This window comes from Barbatula barbatula (assembly GCF_947034865.1).
Source record: "Barbatula barbatula genome assembly, chromosome: 24".
Classification (NCBI taxonomy): Eukaryota; Metazoa; Chordata; class Actinopteri; order Cypriniformes; family Nemacheilidae; genus Barbatula; species Barbatula barbatula.
In genome coordinates this window covers 11,581,579-11,595,523 of record NC_136787.1, presented here as the reverse complement: position 1 = coordinate 11,595,523, position 13,945 = coordinate 11,581,579, and the positions used below count along the sequence as shown (strand labels likewise).

At 38.4% G+C, this 13,945-nt stretch overlaps 2 protein-coding genes across 6 annotated transcripts in view; both read left to right on the top strand.

Moving 5' to 3' along the window:
- Nucleotides 1–1,872, top strand: part of tiam1a (TIAM Rac1 associated GEF 1a) — a 42,386-nt gene extending 40,514 nt beyond the window's left edge. The window contains exon 27 of the mRNA XM_079448098.1: nt 123–1,872. Within this exon, the coding sequence (XP_079304224.1) occupies nt 123–658 (536 nt within the window). The 3' untranslated portion in view covers nt 659–1,872. The remainder of the gene's footprint in view (nt 1–122) is intronic.
- Nucleotides 1,873–4,245: 2,373 nt separating this feature from the next.
- Nucleotides 4,246–13,945, top strand: part of grik1a (glutamate receptor, ionotropic, kainate 1a) — a 36,939-nt gene continuing 27,239 nt past the window's right edge. For all 5 annotated transcript variants that reach the window (XM_079447898.1, XM_079447899.1, XM_079447900.1 and 2 more), the window contains exon 1: nt 4,246–4,882. In XM_079447898.1, the coding sequence (XP_079304024.1) occupies nt 4,798–4,882 (85 nt within the window). In that variant the 5' untranslated portion in view covers nt 4,246–4,797. The remainder of the gene's footprint in view (nt 4,883–13,945) is intronic.

Here is a 13,945-nt window from a genome sequence, read left to right as displayed (position 1 = left end):
CGAAAATTGTTTTCTCCTTTCCTGTGCCCTCGTATCTCACTTAAAATGATTCATGTTACAATTTCCATGAGGAAAACTATCAAAGTTAATTCTATACTTGCATCTTTTCTGCTTCTCTACAGTTTCGGCACCATCTCGAACCCTTGGACGACGAAAGATGATTCGTAGTTGTTTTACCATAGACACTAATGTGATTTTCAATGATGCCTCGTCCCAGGACCTGTATCCTGTTACCCCGACAGACTCCCCGCCATCCAAGATGTCCTCATCGGTCCAGCAACCAATGGGTGACACGGACCGGTGGGTGGAGGACCAGTTCGACCTGCAGATCTACGAAAACCAGGACGACGTCAAGGAGACAGACATTCTCAGCGAGGATGACGAGTACTGCATATCCGTCCGGGGCCCGTCTTCCGAACCAAGCCTGGAGGAGTCTTTAGAAGCCCTTAGCGTGGAGGGAGATGAAGAGAAGCAAGGAGACAAGGGACTCGACGGGATCCCGGAGGACAAGTCTTCTCCGAAATCTCACGCCCCTCTGAAGCTGACCCTTCTGAGAAAGCAGTGTGCGGTGGAGAGCGTCGCTTCAGAGAGGGATTGCGAGGTTGTTTGGGTTCGCAGGGACGATTTTAGCAACGGCTGCAACAGCGACATCTTCTGAGCGGAAAAGGGGATGCTTTTTAGACTCGATGAGCTCACGAGAAACAGATACCTACTGAGTCCAAGCCTTTGGGGATGCGATGCACTGAAAATCCTGCTGAAGGACACAACTTTGAATTTGTGCACAATTGCTTCAAGACACTGAGTCCAGACATCACAAGAACATTCAGAAGCCGACTGTACAGCCAATGTATTAATAGAAGCTTTATACTGATGCCTGACTTGCATGTGCAGACCACAGGCAGCTACACTTTTGTTTTGTTAACTTCCTTTTTCATCCCTCCAAAATGTCTATTATTCAGGGATTTGTGACTAACACGTAAAAATAATATTGCTATGTATTTGTAATGGCTACGCACAAGTGATTTATCCAGCACAGCTATTTATTTAGTGTTACATTCCCTGTAAGTCACAATTGTTCATCACTAGATAGCCCTGTTACAAACTTAGTTTCTTGCTTGCCGTCTTTGTTCATTTGATTATAGGTCACAGGAAACCAGTATTAAAGTGCTATCCAAGCGTACACAAATGCGTAAAAATACAGATGTGCAGAAATGTTATTTTGCTTAAGTACTAAAACGTCCCATAGGCCTCGTCCCATTTAAATGCGTAAACAAAGGCGTTACAAAGCGAAAACCCATACAAACTGATAATGTAGCAGATTTGTTCTTTTCGTACCAAATTTGTCTTAACAAGAGTATGAATATTTTGATGTTTTGTACATTTGGTAAAGATAATGATGGCCATGACCGTATATTTTCAACATGAGAGAGGCCCTTCCACTTGTGAAAAACAATCATTTATACTTAAGTCTGCAAACCCTTTTATCTGTTCAAGTTGCATTTGTTGTATTTAAAACGGGAATTGAAATCCTCCTTTTTCACCCTCTGCCTTTTTGAAACAATGTTTGTTCATACTGTGGAAATAATTCTTAACCTTAAATAAAATTTCCTAATTTATATTTGCAGTTTTAACCGAAAAGCTCTATGTGGTCTGTTTTGTCAACACAACACACGTTGTGGTTTTTAAATAAAGTTTGGTGTAAATTTCAACATGTTGGTTTGTTTTGCTAAACAGATGTGTTTAGCAGCCTGGTACTCTATAAATGTGCAGAAACTTGAGTGTCCTTGTCTTATCACGTGTGACCAGAAGATGGTAGTGTTGCACCATCAACTGTGATGAGGAAATGTTGCCAATACATTTTAATTTGGACATAACAGGCGGTCTAAAATGTCTCTTTGCATTTATCCACATGCAGAAGTGATACAGATCAGTCATTTCTCAGAAACGGGGACCGTGTTTTTTCATCTCTCCTGTGGGTTATTTTTGTAATCTGGTTTTAATGAAGCAATATGTTTAAGCACATCGGGTTAATAATTCTGAGATCCTGTTAGTAAGTTCCTGCTCTTAGTACATTCATACCATCAGACCATTACACAAGTATTTTACATTTTACTGAGGTATTGTTTGGGTAAATAATAATTTTAGTTTCTTTCTGTGAACTACAAAACTTTATCCCAAATGTCAAATAAAAATATTTGCAGGAAATTAAAAACTTGAGAAAAGGGTCCAAACAAGAGAAAAGATGCTCTGTATTTTTTCAGACCTCAAATATGGAGAAGAAAACAAGTTCTCACTCACTTTTAAGCAATACAACAGTAACATTTGTACATGTTTTTAGAAAAAGTTCCAAAATTATTTTAATGTGATAACCTGTATTTTTATCACAGTTTCATGTGTTTTGTCATGCTGTCAATCTTTCACATTGCTGTTGGGTGACTTTGTCATCTTCCCACGGCTGTATGTTTGAGAGGTTCATCGTCTCATCTGATCCTACATTTGTATGATGGGGAGTCTGTAACTATTCAGCTTTAGTTTTGGTGTACAAGAATGATAAGTCAATCTCTACTTTTCTCTGTAGAAACATTTACAATGTTGTCCACCATGAAACCCATAAAAGAAAAAACTAAATCCTTGAAAAAGGGTAATGGCACGTAACATTCAGACAACACATGTCTTATATAATGATTTCTGTGGTTCTCCGAGACCTTTTGGCCCAGCTCTCATGCAGTGTCTTGGAGAAGTGCTGCTTACTGTCAAGTGTCTAAGGAATGTACAGAAGGAAGGTAAGAGGATGTAAATGCTATTTACATAAGCTGATCTATTGAATATGACTGGTTCATGCTTCTTCATTTCTGCCCAAGATTACTACGAGCTTTGGAATTCCCAGTCATGCATTTGTCTTATTATGCATTCAGTTGTTTCAAATTGTTTCATGGCGGTGGGTTTGCCTTGTGGCTTAATGTGATTTATCCCAAGTACATGTTTCTTGAATCAACATCCCAGATGGCCCTGGAATAACATTCCTAGCAAACAATTAAATCTAAGGGAAAGGATAAGGATAAATAAAAGTCAACTAGTTATTGCACTGATTTTAAGGCTATGTGGCAGGTTAAGGCATAGTTTGATATATTACAATTTGGTTGTAATTTCTTACAACCATAAAATTAAATGTGTATTCATTTTGCCTACAGCTGCCTGATGAATAGTCAATAGTAATGAATCATAAATCATAAATTAGTCAATAGACGAGGATGTGGTTGTGCAAATTTAAATACACACACTATCCTCTGGATAATGTGACTCGTAAACAGAATAAGAACTATGGACTAAATGTTCTTTCACTCATAATGCCAGCTCATTAAAATGCAGTTAGTTCAGATCCAGCTCACTACTTTCTAACTCTCTTTAGTTCTGGCAGTCGATGCATGGATCAGTTCGCTTGCGGTGTTCAGTGCACCCGTTCTGACAGTGCCAGAACTGGAGCAGTGTGTTTGCACCTGTTGGCTTCACTCACTCACCACCCTTATCCCTGTGTCCTGGATGGCACTCTGCATTGTTCATGCCGGTCGTGATCAGAGCTCCTTTCGGTTCCACGTGGAGGAGGATCTGTTTGTAAGCTGGCTGGCCTCATGTTTGCAACTTTACGCATGGCTGGATGGCTGCAGTGCCGTTCTGGCCCTAGTCACAGGGCATGATGGGAAACCAGTATCGATGAGATCTTCAGACACCGAAACATCAATTTGGCAAATAAATAACTATTTTATGAAGTTTCTCTTGAGAGTGCTTTTACTGTAAGTGCTATTTATTAATTTGCCCAACGGGTGGCGATTTCTTCCACAGTTTGCCAAAACAAGCCGGCTTTACCATTGACTGTTTGGAAGTTGTCTTCTGTTGATGGATTGCACCGAATTGGTTCGTTCAGAAGCTTTGTTTGAATCAGTTATGGAACAATAAACACAAAAATCCCCCAAAGTCTTTGCATTTCATTATTCAGAGGCATCGCTGTTCTTACTAAGACACGAATGTTTAGTATAATGCAATATTGCATTATAAAAAAGTCGCTTTGGATAAAAGCGTCTGCCAGATGCACAAATGCAATGCAGCCTTGTCCTAATAGCCTAAAAAATATCGTTTGCTTATTCTTCCAACTTTCCAAAAACAACATTTAAAAATGAGAAAACGTTTAATAAGAACGTTCTACGAATGTAACGTAATTCTGAAAACGAATCAAAAACTCGGTTCGGTAGAACGATTCGTTCGGGAATCGGACGGACATCACAAATTCGTTGCGGGTGTTTCGTGCACACGTAACGTGACCGTATCTTGACACTGAATACACAACTTTCATCTTACTTCTCGTTCTGCATTAGTCATGGTTTTCATTCACTGTATTAAATACGTGGAGCGTTATGGTCGCGCTGTAAATGGTGATTTATCATCGCAGGACACACCAGCAAAGTAACCGAGCACGCAAACTTGAAAGAATTACAGAGCAGAAAGGCGAACGGTGAGCAGATATTGTTTTAATCCCGCGTCTGGGTCGTGAGGTAGTGGTAGTGGCATGCGCGCTCCGTACGCGTTTGAAACGATGAGCAGAAGATATCAGCAGAAAAGCTCACCTGGTACACCGTGAACACAGCTTTGCGTCGTGGATTTATATCGTGGAAGGTTTCATCGTTGCGCGCAATGGGAGAAGGATGGAAGTTGGTGCACGGCACGCGCTGTGGTTCCCAAAATCCGGTTTTATGACACGAAGTTTTTCGGGGTTTTACCTGTTGTGATAAACGTTACAGAGCCATGGAGAAGCGCAAAGGAATGTTATTGTTTCTTTTCTACTTGTTGTCAAAGTTTTATCCTAGTGGCCAGCAAGTCATACGAATCGGTAAGTAATTTAAATGTCATGACTTTTTCATTGTTTTCATTTATTTTATTCCGCCCACATTTGTAGATTTGTAATACTTACAGTAATAATCTCATTTTCGTTGCCAAAAATGAGATTATTTTTGCTCCTACACCTACGGGCTTCTGCTCGTTTTCCTTGAAAAAGACCATACATGTGTTTACCTGCTATGTTTTTGCTCCATCTAACAGCAGGGAATGGTACAAGTGATGTTACCTTCACATCCTGATAAAAAACATTACAAATTCGTTGAAGAAACATTAAAACCTTCGCAATTTTAGGATTTGATGGAGTACTGTTGGTTTCCATCCATATCCAACTGTAGAACCCAATACATTACCAGTAGAGACCAACAGAGGCCATTGTAGTTTCCATTAAATACATTTTCCATTAGAATCTATTGTTTTGTTACCTTAAGCTTATGGTTAAAGTTAATGCAACCTTGGTCAAACCTTCAGAAGAGAATATAGTGCAAACCTCTTCTGTATGAGAAAGATTCGACCTTCATCTCGAATGTAAACAACCAATCACATTTTTCCTATTAAGCTCATCTTCATCATGGCTGTGGTTGGGATTTGAGAGATTGTCATTGACTCTTCATCTGTGTGTTAGTGAGAGTCAGATAGGACAGAACTGATGATTGCTGCTGTTTGACTTCAGCATCACGGTAAATCCCCAAAGCAGTTTTAACAACGTACATTAATCCTCTTTCCTACCCGAGATTTGATGTTCCTCTCCAAAAGACAAGGCTTCAGTTGCGACAGATTGCTTCTGTGGGATTGATTGTAGAACATCAACATTTGGAAATACCTCATTCCTTTTTTTTCGAAATAAAACAAAATACACTATTGACTGTATTTATGCAGTAAAACTTGTTTTTTTGTGGTGTAAGTGTGCTTCGGTTTAACTAAATAATATGTTAATATAACACGATGATAAGCCAATGTTTTGGTATGACCGAGTCAGAATCTTAACCTTATCCCAGTTGAGATGAGATGAGATGCTGTGGCACGACTTGAAGAAACCTGTACGATCAAAACCACCCGGAAACATTGATGGACTGAACAGATTTGTATGGAAATGTATTCTAAGCATTTTGCATGTCTTTAACCCAGCAATAACACACATTTGGTGAAGGATGCTCTTTGTAAAATTTAATCTAATAAAACTACTGAATTCAGTGGTTTACTCCACTGAGAATGATCTTTTCAGTTCCTGTGATGACATGTAAAAGTTTTTGTCTGCAACTGGGTCTTAGTTGATCAGAAGACATTTAAAAATGAATGTCTTCTGGTGTTTCTTGTAAATTGAAATGTTTTCTTGCAACTTTCCTTCATGTCCTGGATGTGTATATTTGTATCGAGCAGAATAAAGGAGGCTTTTATCCACGAATTAAAGCCCCCTGTCAATTCCACACCTATCACTGCTTTTTCTTAAGGGACCTGCTTAGAAAACAGTGTGAGTGGAGCTTTTCTATAGGAGACATTTATCAAGGTTTATCAGATGTAGGTTTACAGATGCCCCGTCTGCTTGGAAACACAGGGATCTGTATTTCAAATGGATGTGCAGTGGAGCAATGAATCATTTTATTAGATAAACAGGCCGCCTCACACATGCACGTAATCTTGGATGTTGCGTGTCTGCGTCTAAAGAGCCTTCGTCCCTGCTGCGCCCTCATACAGGTGAATCCATCTGTCAGTCCAATGCAGTGCTTTGTAAATGCCATCTAAAGTCTCAAGTTTGCTTTTACAAAGCATCATCTAAAATGTTTTATATTAAGGAATATATCTGTTTATAAAGATAAGAATGTTTTTTAAACATTTTTTACATTTGTGCCAGAAGTTGGTCAATTCCATGCAACACTGATGTGATGCAGTTCTCAGAAACCGTTGCTATAAAACTAAATATTAGTTCTGTGATTCACAAGAGCGCTAATTCTTCAAGAGTTTTTCATTTTATACAGTAAATGTTTGACTTTGTAAAGTAAAATGCAGACACTGCTATTCCTTGCAGACATTCCTCTTTCTTCACTTTCTGTAAAGTAATAACAAATTTGATACTTTTTCTTCATGTTTTGATTAAGAATAGAATGTGCAGTGATCCCAATGCATTTGTGTATTGAAATAAGATTTTGAGCTTCACTCACTTTTTTAAGCACACTGCTATTGTTTTTAAACACAACTGTATATAAAGTGACATCTGGCATGCAAAGCGTGTTTGCTTGTCTACAGGAGTCTATCATAAATGTGTCCTGGAGTGCCTGTTGACGTCCTTTATCATATTGACACTAATCATTTGACCGCTAACTGTAATTTGGTTGGTGTTGTTTAGTGTTGTGATTCGGTCCAGCTGTGATGAGCAGGACATCGCCACGCATTTGCTGTTTACATCTCCATAAATCTCATAATTATAGTCCACTGTCCAGTTCTGCATGAATTACCGTCTGTAACATCTTACAGAAATGTTTGCCATAAATTTACTGCCACATCAGCTCATTCCTATGGGAAGCTTTGGGATGTTTTGCACTGTTTAGCGAAAGGGAATGTGCAGTGCTGGTGGAAGTATTGCACACACCATGTGGGGAAATTAATCCTTTTACATTTGGATCCTTGTGGCTTCAGATGTATGTTCAGGACTGTGAAATACCGCTGCACTTTGACCGTCAGCAGAATTTCTCAAACTCTGAATGGATACGGTGAATAAGAAAAATCGCGACCTGGTTTTCAAGCCTCAGAGCATTTTTTTTAACAGTCTACATGTGTGCAAAATATACATTGATTTACAGATTCTTGATGATGTATAGGTAGTAAACATGATAAAGTTGTCAAAAGATAAAGCTCTTGAGATTGAAATTCTTGAAATAGTGACAAATAAATTGAAGCATTCAAGGGTTTCCTATAAAATATTTACACATATGCATCTGACTGTCGCTTTTAGTCGTAAATTCAAGTTTTATGTTTTATCTGTATGTGTATTGCCTGGAATTGTGCCCTAGACCTTGATGTTGCAAGCACCATGCACAAGGTGGAGCACTAAAAAGAAAATAGAAGAATTTTAGAGAGAAATCTCTCTCTCTCTCTCTCTCTCTCTCTCTCTCTCTCTCTCTCACTCACTCTCTCACTCACTCACCCACCTCTTTCTTTGTGGTAAAAAGAGCATTGGTATGCATGCTGGCTTTTCATCCCCTGTGTTGTTGTCTTGTGTTTGTCAGAAGGGATGTGTTTGAACAAGATTTCATGAATTGCAATGACAGAGAGAAGGCTTTTTGGATGATTTGGTCTGTGTTTGCAGAAAGCATTGAGATATCTTTATGAGGAGTGTGTGGCATTCGGCACAGACAGGGACAGAGAAACAACGAGAGATGGTGTCCGAGATGTGCAGAGTATTCACCAGTGACATTGATGCATGTTTGTGCCTGTCTCCGTAATTGCGCATGCCTGGGTTTTTTTGCCATGCACATCAGAAAAGGTTCTAGACTTGTGACTTTGGTTATTAATCGTGTGTCTGGAGGATGTGCATATTGAAATTGTGTCCTGAATGTTTCCATGTTTCATAAACTGAAGTACGACAAAGCAATTTATCTTTAATTCGCTATGATTGATGGTATTTGTCTCAGCCAAATTTGAAGAATTAGATTGAGTGCAAGTGGAAACACAATGAACATTATATGTTGATTTTAATCAATCAAGAGTACATTAAATTAATCAAACATGTTATGTTTGATTAATATTGTTTTCACAAACTGTTAAAGTCGGTTCTTTTGGGAAAAAAGATAAAAAAAAATTAATGCTGGGTAAAAACAGTTGCTGCCATCCTGAGCCATTGGTTTATTCCTGCATGGATCATTGAGTATTTCTGATCGTTCTGTCAGGTCGGTTGATTATGTTGTAAAAAAACTGTCAGATAAACTATATACGATTCACGAGTTCTCCTTGCAGCTAACTGGGACGAATAGTATGAGTGTTTGTCGTGCTGTCCCAGGGCGAGGGCTCCAAGCTAATACCTTACGTCCACCCTGTGATGATGAAATCCTTCTTAGACTATAGTTCTCATTTATGAAATATTTATCGAAAAACAAAAACAACCCTGTAAAGGAAACATGCTGCTGTGTTTGCGTGTCGTCTATGAGCAACCAACCATGTTTGTGATTGTTTATCGAAAGCAAGCCGAGTTAATTATATGCACGTGCTCTTCCCGAACCTTGTTAATAAAACATCATTTCTATCATCAAATGAGCATCTCCTGGAATGATCCAGTCCTTTTTCAGCAAGTACTTGAATGATGAATGACCAAAAAGGTCTTAACCTCAGCAAACATGATGCATGTAAAGTAAACTAAACACAACAATATGTGGTGTGAAATTCACTTCCATGTTCTGCCATGATCTTAAGGTCATTGAGCCGATTACTGGAGAGAAAATTTGTATATTACTGAACTTGCCTTTTGTAGAGTTTAAATGGACATAATCTCAATGCTTTTGAGATGTCCGTTTTGGTCAAATGTCGAAGATCTGAGAAATGTAGAATTTGACTGTAATTGCAAGCATGCTCTGCAGGGTATATTATATATTAGCTAAAAAAGCCTCTTTTGTATTCCGTGGAAAGCCACCACGGTATGAATGAAAAGGCCAACACTTTTTTTTTATCACTCAGTTCCTGAGGAAAGTATGAATGAACAAATGGGTGGGAAGGAGAGAGAAAGACTTTGTGAGCTGAAAAGCAAAAAGGCATCCAGGGGCACAGTCTGGGAACGGAGACAATTACCCATAATTCAGCTAATTTACTTCAATTTAAATTTTAAAACTGCTCAACCTCTGCACCCTTACTGTTCCTGTGTACAGAATTTTAATGCTGACAAAAACTAAAGCAAATATTTTTCCCAATTTTTCTGACACTTAAATTATCCTTCAAAATTATACAAAAACTCTGTAAAGACGCTGTTGTAGAAGCTGCTTTGTTTTCTACAATGTCTTGGCTTACACACCTGCTCACACAGAGATCTCATTCGATGAGAATTTGTGCACCTCATGAATATTAATCTAATGAATTAGAAGGGACTGATTATAGCAGATTAGAATCAAGTTTCACAGGCAAATCCAAAAAAAGCATACCGTCTGTTGCGGCACAGAAGTCATCAGAATAATGGCTGTGATTTGTAATTGATTGTGTCATGCCAAGCCCCTTTTTATCGGACAGACAATCTGTTTGTTGCTGGAATCTTATTGCGCTGCATCTGTTTAGGAAACAGTGTAACACTGTAATGTCTGTCCTGTTACATCTGTAGAGAGTTTGAATGTCAGGGGCTTCAAGACAACAATTGTGATCAAGCCACTGTATATAGAAAAAGGATATAGACATATCACAGATAGATAGCAGATAGAAGAACTTTTGCTAAATGTCTTAAAATTGTTAAATCATTTAACATACAGTATATTGGAATTATGAAAATATACAGTACAATACAATTGTTAATATATATCAATATTGCCATTTATTAAAGGGATACTCCACCCAAAAATGATAAATCTGTGGTGAATTACTCTCCCTCCAAACCTGTATAAATCTCTTTGTTCGGTTGAACAAGATTTTTGGAAGAATGTTAACAACTCACACAAAAGAAGATATTTTTAGGAATTTGGGAAAGCAAACCGTTCTAGCATAGACAAGCATTTTAATTTTTCCTACTATGGTAGTCAATATAGTAGGAGCAAAATTAAATATAACAGTTGGTTCCAATATCATGCTTTCTTTGATATACTGCATTATATTTTCTTGTCAATTTCTATATATTTTTGTTTCGTAAGGGTCCATTGCAATGGGTAAGGGTGCAATACAACGTTAACTGTTAGTAGTCATGGTATATGTTTGTCTCCTTTGCAGTGTTACTCATTTAAAGTTGTTGTTTTCCAACTTTGATTGCAGTTTGCAATTTAATTTCTGGACTCAATTTGGTCATTGCATTTCAATTATGACAATATGGGGCCTTGTAGTCCCTTAAATTGTGCCAGCCACTGGGTTGCCATGTTCCACATATCGAATCGCATGAGAATGTGTTATATGTAGGTACCCCTCCTCTAAAGAAATACTTCTGGATACCATCTGTTAAACGGCGGTAGATTGTTTTATTATAATTTTTAAAGGGACTCTTGCCTGTGCGAAGTTTGAAGGTTGGTGATCCTGTAGCTCAATAGGTAGAGCTTACTGCTAGCAACTCCGAGAGGTTTTATACAGCCTGATCTCACTGGACAAATCGAACGAATTCATCACTTTGAATCAAAGCGTGTTGGCTGGACAATAACTCAATGACAATATTTGGCAAGGGGGCGTGGTTTAGCGAGGTCTGCGCCGAAGGGGCGAGGCGGGAGAAGAACCTGTGGAAGTAGGTCAAGTGCAAATTGTGAACACCTGTGTCTCGTTCCAGTGATTGGTTGGGATACGGTAAAAGCCACCTGGAGGAGACGAGAGAACGGCTGGAAATTCTGAGCTTGTCGAATATATGCGCAGTGATGCTTTTGTATATTATGTTCATCATTTAAGCCTCCGAGTTAATATAAATCTCTAGTTTAAGTTTAACATTATTACGTACTAGGTTTAACCTATTCTTTAATTAACAATTAAAATCCACACATTTTTAACTCAAACAGAATAGAAATAAAGTTAAATATGACCCATCCTGCATCAGGAGGAAACCTGAAAGATGACATGCATTCATAAGGTACACGTGTCAAGTAATGGGCCTCTGCCCCAGTAGAGCTTTGAGGATACACCCATGCTGTAAAGCACATTTTGAAGTTATGGAATTGTGCTTTGAAGCACATTTAGAGAAGTTATTCCCTCTATTGTTGGTAACATGATTCTAATATTTGATACTTACACGTCTTATTCACACTGCTGGTATCTAGTGTCAGGATCCTGCCTCACCTTGTCATGCTTTTCTAGTCTTGTGACAGAATCATGACAGTCCCATATGTTTTGTGTGGGAGCACATGGCCATCATAAGAAACTTGACCCCGCCCCCTTGTTTCCTCGTCTAGCTTTCCTAATAATCCCTTCCACCTGGCTAGTGTAATTATCCCTTGTTAGTTCCCTAACAATCCAAACTACTAAACAAATTAAAAACAAAGACTTCCCACCAGGGGGCAAAAACTAGAGGGATAAGGATAAACTAAAATTCAACAAAACACTTCACCAGAACTAGACAAGACATTTTTTTCAGTTGGGTTCTCCTTCCTAGCGATTTCCTGACATCTAGAATGATTTCGATTAGGATTTTATTGTTCATATCAGAGGGCTCTCTCAATTTACATCTGACATTTAGCTTTTTGTAATATTGCTCATATCGTTATCAGAATGATATCGTACTGACCGAAATGAAGAAATATATTTCAATATAAATTTTCGCCATATCGTCCAGCCCTGGCTGAGTATGTAAATGTAGATGCTGTGGTGTTATGGGTGGTTGCCAGAGCGTTGCTAAAGAGTTCAGATAGATTTTCTATCATTGCTGTGAACTTGCTAGCATTTTGTTTAATAAATATTTGGTCAAACTTCAGTATAGGGTGCAATTCTTGCTATTAACAAACCCTTAACTACGACTTTCCCCCCAATTTAATAGTTTAATAGTTAGTAAGGTATTTGTTAGGTTTAGATATTGGGTAGGATTAGGGTTGTAGAGTATGGACATGCAGAATATGTGCTTTATAAGTACTAATAAACAGCCAATATGCCAATAATATGCATGCTAATAACAACTAGTTAATCGTGAGAAGTGCCCCTATACTAAAATGTGTCCAAATATTTTTATTGGCCATAGTCAATATTGAAATATCTTTAAAGATGAGCTGTAATAAAAAATTAGCAAGCATATTTAATTAAAATACCCTTTAGCTAAGTCAATAAATGAAAGTCATTCAATTGTAAAAAGGATGCTGCTTAATTCACATGCCTTCACCAGATGTTTTTTGTAAGGGACGAATGCATGTAATGACATAAACATCAAGATTCATTAAAGTTTTGGTCTCACGGGTGAACTACAAAGGCTCTGGATCCCTTGGGTACCTTTTTCCAATGAATAGAAATAAAGCATTAAGCATGCTCAAGTAACCATTATGGTACCTATGAGAGATACACAACAAGTGTCTTACGTGCCACTCTGTCTGCTTTCCTTTCATTGTGTTACTAACTCTTGTAGATGACATTAAATCCCTGTTGTTCCGATGACTCTTAAAGTGCCAATTAAAGTGAAGTTAAATTGACTTGTTTTTTCCAAGATAATGAAACATCAAAGTGGGATCGGTAAGACCTTATACAATCATAGTAAGTAAATAAACATATATTAGTAAAAGTGTTGTCCAGGCACTAAAACTAACAGACAGTTGCTTGCCACGAAAAAACTGTTCAACTTTAAAAATCAACTTTATGTTGGTGCAGCTGTCTCGTCTAGAAAAGCTTTAGGCTCGGTTCTCATCTCACCCCTCGATCGGAGCCAACCCGGCCATCTCTCTCTGTATAAAAGCAATCCGTTTTTCACAGACTAAATCTCTCCCTCTGTGGCGTGTTCAGTTCCCCCATCCTCGAGGGACTGTCTGAACATCAAGTGTGTTGCCCACAGCAGGACTTTTTGGCTCTGAAGTTCTTCCCTTTCCAATTCAGCTCTCAATAAACCAAAACAAATTCTGAAACCTGCTTTCACACAGAATCGTCTCATTCATGAGTCTCATCTCATGCATTAACATTTCTCCATTCAGAATTTTCATTAAAGAGCCAATCTGTCAGTTTTACTGGTGGAGGTTTGCTGTTTATTGGTGAATTAATGGCCTCTTATTTCCCGCTAGCTCTCGGTCTATGAATAGAGCCCACTCTCAGGTGGATGTCGTCCAGACGGATCTGTTCTTGATTGTATTTGCATGTTATGTCGCCCCCAAGGTTTGTTGCATTACAAGTAATAAGGTGACGGTGTGTTTGGTAACAGATGCTCATGCATAATTCGGTAGATAAACGCTCACTTAGGCCAGACGTTTATGCAACGTTGAGTTTTTCGCACCCC